The sequence below is a fragment of the Henckelia pumila genome, chromosome 1 (assembly GCF_033568475.1).
Source record: "Henckelia pumila isolate YLH828 chromosome 1, ASM3356847v2, whole genome shotgun sequence".
In the NCBI taxonomy this organism is placed as follows: Eukaryota; Viridiplantae; Streptophyta; class Magnoliopsida; order Lamiales; family Gesneriaceae; genus Henckelia; species Henckelia pumila.
In genome coordinates, this window is record NC_133120.1 from 78,533,300 (window position 1) to 78,545,448 (window position 12,149).

General features: G+C 36.1%; 2 protein-coding genes across 2 annotated transcripts; one reads left to right on the top strand and one right to left on the bottom strand.

The window, feature by feature from the left end:
* Positions 1–1,541: 1,541 nt before the first annotated feature.
* LOC140874735 (pathogenesis-related protein 5-like) lies at positions 1,542–2,631 on the top strand. The gene is made up of 2 exons (XM_073278106.1): positions 1,542–1,663; positions 1,758–2,631. Exons 1-2 carry the CDS (start codon positions 1,597–1,599, stop codon positions 2,453–2,455), a joined length of 765 nt encoding a protein of 254 aa, XP_073134207.1. The 5' UTR covers positions 1,542–1,596; the 3' UTR covers positions 2,456–2,631.
* A 14-nt stretch (positions 2,632–2,645) lies between these two features.
* LOC140874726 (uncharacterized) lies at positions 2,646–9,125 on the bottom strand. Its single transcript, XM_073278095.1, has 17 exons — positions 8,597–9,125; positions 7,538–7,894; positions 7,306–7,446; positions 6,942–7,074; positions 6,747–6,860; positions 6,559–6,632; positions 6,404–6,478; positions 5,866–5,958; positions 5,719–5,779; positions 5,282–5,614; positions 4,611–4,737; positions 4,429–4,528; positions 4,272–4,341; positions 3,965–4,117; positions 3,787–3,882; positions 3,349–3,668; positions 2,646–3,205 (listed from the first exon to the last, which is right to left on the bottom strand). Exons 1-17 carry the CDS (start codon positions 8,681–8,683, stop codon positions 3,023–3,025), a joined length of 2,517 nt encoding a protein of 838 aa, XP_073134196.1. The 5' UTR covers positions 8,684–9,125; the 3' UTR covers positions 2,646–3,022.
* Between the last annotated feature and the right edge of the window lie 3,024 nt (positions 9,126–12,149).

The window sequence follows — 12,149 nt, forward strand, 5'->3', positions numbered from 1 at the left end:
AATTATAGGTTTTTATCATGTTTTTAATTAAACACATGCTACAGCTGATCAATGTCTACCTACCTTTTGACATTTGTCTATCTTCCGGTGACTTCCTAACCTTTGACCACCACCTACATCCATTGTTATGATACAAGTTTCATATTCAATTTTAATCGATAAGTAATTTAATGTTTTATTTTGCATATAATACTCGAAATATCAATTTTAAGATTTTATTTTTTCTTTCGACAACCTCATACAGCCAGATTTGTTTTTAATTTTAATAAATTCGTGGGTCTCATGGGTCTAACGGGTCCAACCCGCCCCATTTCAGATATGGGGTGGGGTGAGTAATGGGTCCATATTTTGTTAATGGGGTATGGGGCGGGTTTGCCCAAACCCGCCCCATACCCGCCCCATTGACATCCCTACGGACGATAGTGTTAATTAAACGATGATGATTTAATTAGATTTATATAAAAAAAAATTGGCTTAGAGAAATAGGAATTTTGAACAATTAAGGCTTCATCAAGTTAGTTGATGGGATTTAAATTTAATTAATATTAAGTATAGATATCAAGAATTAAACATAGGTATGGTATTGTCTTGCTAAATTAACATTTATAAAACCATATTTTTAAAAAAAAAAAGTTTCTATATCACAAACACTTTTGAAAAGTCATCTCACGATTAATTTTGCGAAATAAATCTCTTATCTCAGATCTATATATGTGAGATTCGTGATACGGGTCGAACCAAATCATATCTACGATAAAAAATAATATTTTTTTATGACTCGGATAGAATGAAAGATCAATCTCACAAAATTGACCATAAAATTGTCTCATAAAAGTTTTTATATCTTACTATTTAATAAAGGAAGATGGACTCATAATAACTGTATTTGGTATTTTAATATAAACGTCCTAAAATGCCCCTAATTATATTAATTGAAATGTAAAAAAAAAAAAAAACCAAAACAAGAAGGATAAAAAAATAATATTTCATTCTCACTATCCACTTTCTCAACCTCTCTCTCACGTTTATCACCACTATTATAAAAACATAAAACATTTCATGTCTTTCATTTTTTTTCACTCAAATTTTTCTTTCAATTATTATATTTTATGTAGTTTTCACACATAAATATGTGTGTTTTTTTGCTAGTTAAATATTATTTTTCACTCTCGTTATCCCGTAAAATGGTCTCAAGAAACTCCTATCCAGGATAGATATTTACATGTTGATGTGGTGATAAAATACAAAACAAAGAATCCAAAAAATGAGTCTCAACAGTTTTTGGTAAACAATAAATTAAAATCCACCCACTAACAAGCAAATTTATCAGTCTCACACGTCTTGAAACTACCCTTTGACGTGCATTAGTTGTGGGTTATATCCCCACCAATTTCATTCTATTTCTCTATCTTTTTATTGCATGAAAATTATAATTTTCTATTGGGGAATTCTTTGCAAGACTTCCCAACTACTGCAATCTTTTTCCTCCCCATAATAAATCTTTCTATAAATACAACCAACTTCCATACCTCAACTTCCACCAAAACACACTCTCTCTGCAGATAGAGCTGTTTCATTTTAATAATTTACACTATCATGAATCCCATGGCGAGTGAGCAAAATGCTGTCCATGTTCTGCTCCTCATGATCATGTTCTTCACGGGTAAAAAAATTGTATTTGTATGTATTGTAATGGGACTGAATTTTTTGCTGATCATATATATAAATTTGCATGTTGGATTCATTTGAATTTGCAGGAGGTTTCGATATTGTTTCCGGGGCTGTATTCACGCTCCAAAACAGCTGCAGTTACACGATTTGGCCTGCCACGCTCTCCGGCAATGGTATCGCCATTCTTGGAGGCGGCGGCTTTGCTTTGGCCCCGGGAGCCACCGTCCAGCTTCCGGCTCCCGCCGGTTGGTCCGGCCGTTTCTGGGCTCGTACAGGATGCAACTTCGATGACACCGGAAACGGGAGGTGCGCCACCGGAGACTGCGGTGGCAACTTAAAATGCACCGGCGGCGGGGTTCCGCCAGTCAGTCTGGCGGAATTCACTTTGGGAAGCAGTGGCCACATGGCCCAAGATTTCTACGACGTGAGCCTGGTGGACGGCTACAATGTCGGCCTTGGAGTACGGCCCTCCGGCGGGTCGGGAGACTGTAAGTACGCCGGGTGCGTGGCGGACGTGAACGGGAACTGCCCCAAGGAGCTGCAGGTGGTCGGAGAAGGCGGAGGCGCCGTGGTGGCATGCAAGAGCGCATGCGCGGCGTTCGATAGGCCGGAATTCTGCTGCACCGGCCAGTACTCGACGGCGAGAACGTGCTCGCCGACGCAATACTCGCAGATATTCAAGAATGCATGCCCGGCGGCGTACAGCTATGCGTACGATGATGCTACGAGTACATTTACTTGCACTGGTGCAGATTACTTCATCACATTTTGTCCCAACTCATAAGTTTGTAGTTTACAAAGTACCACAATAATCTCTTTGTTTGATGGATTATTCAAATTTAATTTCACCACATTAGCTTTGTTGTTTGGAACATTTTGAGTTTCCTTTTTTGGGTTGAATTTCAAGCTATGGTGGTAGTTATTTCTTGCCAAATAGGTAATAAATGTAAAAGACAACATTACAAGGGCCAAAATATATGCCATATCACTACATTTCTATTGGAGAAACCAACATAATACAGACAAGGAACGATTTACATTTACAATTTTCCAATGTTTTCTGTATTAATCCATACATTCTTAAAATTTCTCTACATTTGGACTTCCCACTTCGAAAGCCAAATCCTCAACAATCATCCAATCCCTCCCAAATCTTCTTGAAACAATTTTGGGCTGGGAATGGTCAAGATTTCTACACTATTATATTATATGCACCTGCAATTTGTGCCACATTTTTTTTTCCTACCAAAAATGACGACCACTGTAGAAAATAAGGAAAACTAGATGCTACATACAATGTACACAAGTCCCAAAAGGGTTGCAGCCCGACTCGTTTCCTGCCTTGGCATAGTTACAACCATGAATTCAATTCGCCCCATCCAGTGCACAGACCTTCGCCATCATCCTCGTTGCTGAACAGGGTTTGGTCTGAGCAGTCGAGTGATGCGCCGCATGCTAGGTTATAAGATTGGCAAGCTGAATGACATACACGCAGCCGATTGTCGCCGTCTTTGTCACATTTTTGAATAGATATCTGGTTTGAATAGTGGCATAAATGAATCAGAAGACAACAAACTATAGTAATTTGTGGACCCATGGCGTTTTAAACGAGTAAGCCACGCCCAATGGCTTTCTACGAAAAGGAGCAAGAGTAAAAATAAGGGAGAAAAGACTTACCCAACAGGACAATCGCTTAGCAGCTCCATCACAGTCGCGGCCTCTAATATAATTTAGAAATTTTCGAGGACCTCCTGGGAATAATCTATGGTAATTTGGCATCACAACAACTTCTTCGAGCTGCTGCAAGATACTCAACTCACTAGGCGCACAATGTTGCCCCAACACGTCTTTCTCCAACACATCTTTGCATACTGAGAGGCTGGGGAGAAGCATGGAGCTATTCTGGCACGTATAGCCTGCGTAGTCTGAGCATCGAAACTCACAGACACCATCGTCACAGACTCCACCATGTAGACTGCATTGTTCATCGCAAATGGCTGCATATCACAATAGGGTGCCAATGTACCATGTAAATCAACTTCAGCAAAGATCACTTTTATATGCTTTTAGCTAAATTAGTAGTAAAGGTAATCGGTTTGTGTAATGTTATAATACCCGTGGTGCAGTCAATCCCAGTGAACCCGTTTTCACAATCGCACACCCCGCTACCAAGGCACTTTCCATGACCACCGCAGTTGTTAGGGCAAGTACCTGTAAATGAAAGAGAAGGCGGTACTGTAAAACGCACATAAGAATAAAAATATATCAGTTTGTCAAAGGTTGATACACTCACGTTCGCTACAATCATAACCCTCGAACCCCAAAAAGCAATGACATCTTGAATCAATGCAGTCACCATTAAAATTACATGAACTAGGACACCGACCAGAGGCAGGGAGTGGATCAATGTTGCAAAGTTCATGGTATGCTGGACAGATCAGTTCACCTAAAGTTGGCAGGGAACATTTTAACCAATAGGTTATGAAACAAATGATTGCTTACACCCTTTTACAAAAGAAAACAGAGACGCAGGCGCACATATACACATGTATAAGCACACAGCTGATATGTCACCATTACACGTGAATTTATGTCATTACCACTGAAGCCTGAAAATTGAACAGGTCCACCAACCTCAGGACATGTTTTCCAAGCACCATCAACGGCAACCTAGAAAAACATTCATAAATATATTTAGGCTACGGTACCAAGAGGCTTGAAACTCATCAATAAACATGTTTGTTTACCAAATCCTACCTCCAGTGAATTGTTTATGCACCGGTGCTGATAACAACCATTGCCTTGGGTCGTAGATCCCCTGACAAATCCACTGCGCACTAACGATGAGGTCATGCACCTACATGCAAGGACAATATGAAAAATATTTATTTGTATTTTACACTTGTGATTCTATCAAAGCATTCTAAACAAAATTTCACCTTGAATTACTTCCCCGGACTTCACCTAGCATCCTGTCTGGCGCCCGGGCACTATTAGTGTCCATACATGATCCATCAGAGTATGCTACAAAATAAGTGCAATAATCAGCCAACGATGACTGACCACCTGCAAAAGAAAGAAAATTCCCATTAGATAGACTATTAATTGTTAGGATGATTTCTCTACATCACACCGAAATAAAATTTATAGTCATTGTCGATCAGAAACAGCTACCATCATTTTGATTGATATCTAGATTAGTCCTATTGTGTAATTATCCTCTGTTTCTGATGCACCAACGTAAGCTATTCCTCATGGGCTTTAACGATGTGAACTCTGATGTTCTGGGCTTCCTTTGTGGGCTCAAATCTTCAGATTCATTTAACTAGGTCAAACAGCTAAGGACATAAATGAAAGTTGGCTCCTTGTGCAATCATGCCACAATGACAGAAAAATTGGAAGTTAAAATAGAAGCTCGCTTTCAACCTTCTCTAAGGGATTTAAGTGAAGTCGATGGAGTATATGTGTGAATCCAAAAGGCATATAAAACGGAAAAAATCCAAGTTAACAACATTTAAAATGAAATAAAACTCAAAAAAATACATATGTTTGTTTTAAACAAAGAAAAGTACAAGAGTTAAACTTCAAGACATGTAACTCAAGAACACACCTTTGTTGGCCTGTGGAAAGTAGCGGGCCCATTGGGGAAGATCCCCACTGTAATTTACAATAGGACAGTAGCCTTCGGCTTCTCTGTTGTATGTACATCCGGAAAACTGTGTTGTATTGCAGTGATATGCACCCTTCCAACGGCTGCAAGGTGAGGTAATAAACTCAATTCCCTGGTTGCGACCCCAGTCAAGGCGATCCGCAATGCTGTAATTTGCTCTGTACCATCCACTATCCTCAAGCAAAGCAAGGGTCATTTTCGAAACTACTGATCTTGTATCTACCGAGCCAGTCATAATTTCATTCATCAAAAGTCTTTTCTCCCAATGGGAACCTGTGGAAAATTGACGGCAAAATAAGAATCGGCAGTCAGATATAATCAAGTTAAGGACATACTCAGATTACTGATAGGAGTTAGAAACAAGAATGGAGAACGACCTGATGTGCCACGCCCACCACCATCTTCAAGCTCCAATCCAGTGACATTCACTGAGAAAGCCTATAAACAAGAAAAAATTGTAAGAAATGTTACACACTGGTACACTTTCTTGGCTTTGTAAAAACAAAGATAAACCATTAACCTACCCCATAATGATGGCGTGAGTGCATGATGACTCGAGGAAGCACCACCCTTGTTACTATCCGTCCAAGTTTTTCATCCATAGCTTGATCAACAACCTACAAAGAAGTTTAACTTGCTCAGTCAGGTCTCCAGAAGATAGGGTCAGAGTACAAGTTAGGGTTAAAGCATCCCATTTTCATTGATTCCTCGTGTTTCAAATCTTTTGCTTGTTTGTTTGAATATCTTTTCACTGTTTCAGAAAGGTGATAAATGGCACTTTCTGGACTCTTGTCTTCATTCAGTTTTATATGAAAACAAGTCACTGTCAAGAAATTTCAGTATCGAATTTTAGTTGCAAAAATGTATTTTGCAAAAAAAATCTTGTTTTCCAGTTTCCACGAATAAAAATTAATCAACCTGCAAGGGGAACTTCCACTTCTACTATATATAATTTTCCATCTTCTATGACAGTGAAGATTAGTACATAGACGCACAAAGGACAACATCAAATGACATAATCTCATAACACAAAGAAATATTGAAGTTTACAGCACTACTTACCCGACCTCGCCTCCTTTTCCTCTCATCCCGGAAATGAGCGAAGGCATGAGGATCAAATCCAAGCACATGCACAACCTACGAAAGCAAGAACTCAAGAGCTTAAACCAAAAAAGTAACTTCCCTAACTCGTAAAGTTTGTATCTTAAGTTAACTACCTCATGGATTAGAGTGGCCGATAATAAAGTTTCGGCTTCAGCAGTCAAGTGGCGAGGTGCAACATTTACGTGTCCTGTATTCAAAAAATAAATATCAGTGGTAATCCTCCTCCACCAAATAATGAATCTGATAAAATGCCAAGACAATAATTTATCTCATACAAAATTTAGTATGGCAAAACAAATACCAGCAATAGCACGACCCCATTGGTCACGTTCACATGCCACTGCCCATGCAAGAGTATTGCCTGTTGTTGGCCTGGTTGTGACGAAAAGAACCAGATCTGCATTAGCAACTCCCTCTGAAAAAACAAAAAAATTTGTTATTAAAGGAAGCTTTTCATGGCGCGTTGAGATATGATTACTCTGTGCAAAAAAGTTACCTTCCACATATTCCCTTGGAAGCTGCACTCCTCCATCTTGTCCACAAGCAGAATATCCACTCAAACGCAGATTCCCCTTCACAGGCTCAACAGATAAGGCTCTACTGAACCAATCTGCTGTTTGCCCAAGAGCCTGAAAAAATACAGTATGTTACGTGTTTTTAACAGACAACCTTGAGTAGAGCAAATTCCACCCTTAATATCCTACTATTATTAATCCGCGTGAATATTAAGCCACTTTTTAGATACCAAACTGCATCACTCAACAACCTCCATTTATAAGTTTCAAGCATTTGATCCTCGATGTGATAACAGTCGACAACCAGAGACATATTAATAAAATAAAATCGAGTAAGACCATTACCTTGCGAAGGCGAAATTTTTTGTCATCCCCAGCTATGTCATCTAGTGTACAATTATACCAGCAGTCCCCATACACCGGAGGATTGCTATGAGGATTACAAGAAGGTGCTCCAGAAACAGAAGCACCAGTTGGTTCCCCAAGCTGGTAAACAAAATATAAAGGCAAAGGTGAAAAAAACCCAGCCAAAATTTTTAATGTGATAAATTCAAAAGTGGTTTTTGCAGAAGCTTGCCTTAACAACATCCCCCAAATTTCGGCAGTCTCTATCTGATGAATGACCAACAGCATCATAATTTAAATAAATCCTGATGGGTAGCTTAGCATCATTATGCTGCTTCCCTGGTTCAGAAAGACCAAGCAATGCCCTTCCCCTACGGTGAAGTGACATGGAATTATCAGCTTCGTCATAGAGCTGAGCCGAAACCGAATAAACTTTACGACCAGGTCTCTTCCTTTGCTGGATAATCTGATCGTGGATACAAGAATGTGATTTTATATTCTCCTTGCCCTGTTCAGGTCCTTGCCTATGCAATATAAAATCTTTGTTGGCTGAATAAACACCATCCAGTAACAACAATACCAATAGAACCTGAAATGCAGACAGATAATAACTTTTACTGTATGTCTGCATACTTCATTTACACTAATGTGCGAATCAGTATGAGGTCATTCCAAGAAGAAATAGGTTTTAAAAAAAAAAATCCCCAGGAAATCCAGAAAGCAATTGGAGCACGTTAAACTAGACTATTAAAGTTTAAAAAAAAATGCCTACTTTAACGAAATCCATTATTTGCAAAGAGTCAAATACATGAATAAACACAATTATAGAACGCACAAATTTAAGAAACAGTTTATGCATGATTACAAGTCCGTCAGCAAAGACTAGAATAGCAATGAATCAACAAACAAGGAGCCGATATAATTTCTCATGAAAGGGATGCCAAACCCAAATAGGAAAACTTACCAAGAAGACTCAAAAATGTTGAATGTAATTAGCTTCCAAAAATAACCCCGAGTTCACAAATCAAGATTGATAAAAGAATTGGAACACAATGCCAGAATTTGCAATTGGTAATGGAACAGAATTAAAAGCTCCCAAATCCCAGCAGACTTCCTATTTTTATCCCCCGCATTCTCTCTCCCAACAGCCCCAAATCAACGAAATATTCTATGACAGCTACAACACTTCGATAAAAATCAAATCTTTACTTCGCAGTTCATACAAAATCCACAAGGGTCCAAAAAAAAACCCATAAACTAAGCAAGAACACTAACAAAAAATAAACACTACCTTGGCACAAATGAACACAAAACTCAGCTTAAATCTTGGAAACGAAGAAATCTCGACACATCGGTTACACCGAATCCTTAACTCCATGAAACGGTGGCGTTTAACGCGGAAAACCTCGTTCCCATCAAATCGCCGGCACTTCACCGATCGGCTCCCACCCGTAGAGAGAACCCAAACCCCTCTGCATTACACCACCCAGAAACTGAAATCCCTTGAACCCCACAAAAATAAGGCCAAAGATTTCAGCTTTTCGCAGAACTAATCCAAGAATGGCAGCTCTATATCTGCTGTATTATGCAAGACAGTCTATTGTAGCTTACAATGGACCGTAAAAATACCTCAGAAATGCCTTCAAGTTGCTACTTTCAAGGGAGTTAACGGCGTAGAGAGAATAAGAAATCGAGATGTTGAAAATTACAATAAATAAATAAATCAATCAAAGAAAGTTAAAGACTGGTGGGAGTGGGTGGAGTTAGATGAGATAATTCTGATTCGGCCATCCCTCAAACCTCTTTTATCTACTTTTTTATGCAGCAATTATGTTTTGTAATATAGCCGATATGTAATCACTATGCTTTAAGACAGTATATATTTGTTAAATTTAAGCTTCTTGGTAAACTATATATCAAATTTATCAGTTTGGATAAAACTACTAAAAAAAGAAATGAAAATGATAAGATAATGAATAAAGTAATCTTTTAAATAAGAAATTTGATTATTGCCATTTGCTTGATATATTTTAATAATTTAGCCAAAAATATAGAAGGTGAGGGTGTTTGAGAACTTCGCAATATAGTAATTATTATAAAGCCATGTTAGAAGTTATATCGATAATTATAATAATAATCAATCGTGTTAAATGTACATTTTAGTTACACGATTTTCTTTTCAAAAGGTAATTATTAATACAAATAAAATAAAAGAAATATAAGTCAAGGATAATTTTGTAATTGATAAGAAAATATGTTGGTCTAAAAAAATTTCTGGTGAAGTAAATACAGACATTAAATATAATGGTGGAATTCTAATGAATTTATTAAATTTCAATTATCATTAACATGTAATTTTTCAAACCAACGTTTAGATATGAAAACCTACCATTAATATCATTGATGACGCGAGATTAACACAACTGTGTAATGGAGTTATTCATCACTTCAAAAAAGAAAATTCAAATATTTAAATATTTTTTAAAGAAATATATCAATTTACATTATAAAATACACAGCTTCAATTATTCATATCCTATAATCAATAATAAGTTCACCATGTAAAATAGATTCAACGAACCCCTTAAATCTTAATCATCTTGCCTCAATCAATTATTCTATCACCTCAAAACCAACATCCTCCATTTATCTTGTATAATATAAATATAAATATGAATTTTCGAATCCATTCATCATCTATAGTAATATATAATTTATAATTCAAGAACTATAATGAAATTAGAGTTTTTTTTATGACATGGGAACACAATCACTATCATTTGTTTTGCATTAGATAAACTCTTGAACTAATTTAATAGTTTGCAATCACGTTAGTTAAGTAAAACGAGTTGCTTCGTTTAAAAAAATATTGGTATAAGGAATCAAACTCCTGATCATAGATCAAATGAGTACATGTTATACGAACTCGAACATCCTTTGGAGACAATGAAATTATAATTTTGTATAACACAAAAAGTGATGGTGTACAGATCAATTTATTTGTGTGGATAAAGTAGAGCAATATAAAGATATTATGGACAATGTTAGTTGGCTATAAATAAAAACAAAAGGCTAATAAAAGTATAATGGATTGGTTGGGGAAATATTTTTGCCATTTTTTAAAGATAGACAGTATTGTTAAAAAGCTAGTATAAAAGTTTGGCGCATAAAAACTTGTCGAGTTAGCTTAAAAAATATGTTGTTTGGAAAAGCTTGATTTAGGTATTTATTAGCGTGGGATAGGGCTCCTCATGCTATGTAATAGTAATAAATTATTGAAAAAAGAGCAATTGGTGTTGACCAAGTTGAAATAAAATATTCAAAACCAGTGATAACACAACAAACTATGAATACTTAATGGTTAATGCTACCTTTAAAAAATTAAAATAAAAATCTAATGCTGCCTTTTTTGTGTTGGGAAGAGTTGGGTTGAACTTTGAAGTAAATTATTTTTGTATTTTGTTAACTGGATTTTATAATTTCTTTGAGCGGCTCCAACTTCTTTGAAATTAAACTAAAATATGGGGAAATTATATTTATGGTCTTGTATATTTCATTTTTTTTTTAGTTTCATTTTTTTTGTTGTCAAATTTCAATCTCGATATTATATTATTTGATTTTTAAAAATTTTAGTCATTTTAAATGATGACGTGACACTATAGGTTAGCATCATATCAGATATATATGCGGGAAAAAGGCCTAATTTTCCTTGAAAAACATATATACGAACTAAAATTAAAATTTGATAATATGAAATATCGAAATCATAAATAAATTAAAAAATAAATATACATGATCAAAAATTCAGTTTCTCTAAAATATTAAATGTTACTCAAAATTATATTTCATTGACTTGTGTCATTTTTTAGTCGGCAAATTATATTTTAACCTGTGTGAAATGTCCAAAAAACATAAAACCCCTTTGTGGCATTTGCAGGGGTATGTTGCATGATCTTTAAAATCCAAAGTTTTCAAGAGAATTGATTTAAAATCAGAGTTTTCAAGAGAATTGTTTTAAAATAGAGAATGCCTAATTTAAAAAAAAAAAATTGAATAGAGAGGTATATGTCTTTTCGATTTTCACATTAGTGCAACATATCGTTTGTTTTTATTTTTTCGTATCTCATTGATCAATTTTGCAAGGTAAATTTCCGACTCAACCCAACACATGAATAATTATGACTTTTTATGTCAAAAATATTAATATAGATCGATGGATTTGTGAAACAAACTCTATATATCTCTCTCTTTTTTTAATTACGTGAGAACAAGCAACAGTTACATTTCGGTGCACAGTAAGTAAACTTTCGAACTATTGCAATAGTTTGTAAATCACGCTAGTCGCGACATGTTAGTTAAGAAAGTGTTGGTAGAAAAAATCGAGCACCTGACCACTGACCAAATGTTTCATCTATTTTACCAACTTGAACACTTTTTAAACGACCGTGTCCCTCAGGGTTACAGGCAAATGTTTTCTTCCCTATATATCTCCCCTTCAAATCAAATACGGAGAAGTACTTTATGCGATTTCACTCGAGTGACCATGATATCTTATAAAACATTTGGAAGCTTTGTTTTCATCCAAAATATTATTCCATACGATACATCTTGCACTAGATGTCACCGGAGTCATTGGATCGGATGGACCCCATCAAAGATCCATCCCATCTAATAACACCGGCCCCGTCTGGTGAAAGCAGTCATGTGATTTTGCTTGGCTGCTAATGAACAATTAAATTAAGCACATGATAATATACCAATTTTACATAAAAACTACACGTGCAATTAAACTTATGCTGCTATTTCATTTAATTAGTAAAATAAATAAATATATATCATCATGT

Coding starts and splice junctions, on each gene's coding strand:
- LOC140874735 (XM_073278106.1), top strand. CDS start 1,597: ATGAATCCCATGGCGAGTGAGCAAAATGCTGTCCATGTTCTGCTCCTC. Junction 1,664..1,757: donor CATGATCATGTTCTTCACGG/GTAAAAAAATTG, acceptor TTGAATTTGCAG/GAGGTTTCGATATTGTTTCC.
- LOC140874726 (XM_073278095.1), bottom strand. CDS start 8,683: ATGGAGTTAAGGATTCGGTGTAACCGATGTGTCGAGATTTCTTCGTTT. Junction 5,780..5,865: donor ACTCACGCCATCATTATGGG/GTAGGTTAATGG, acceptor TCTTGTTTATAG/GCTTTCTCAGTGAATGTCAC. Junction 4,118..4,271: donor TCAATTTTCAGGCTTCAGTG/GTAATGACATAA, acceptor TGCCAACTTTAG/GTGAACTGATCTGTCCAGCA.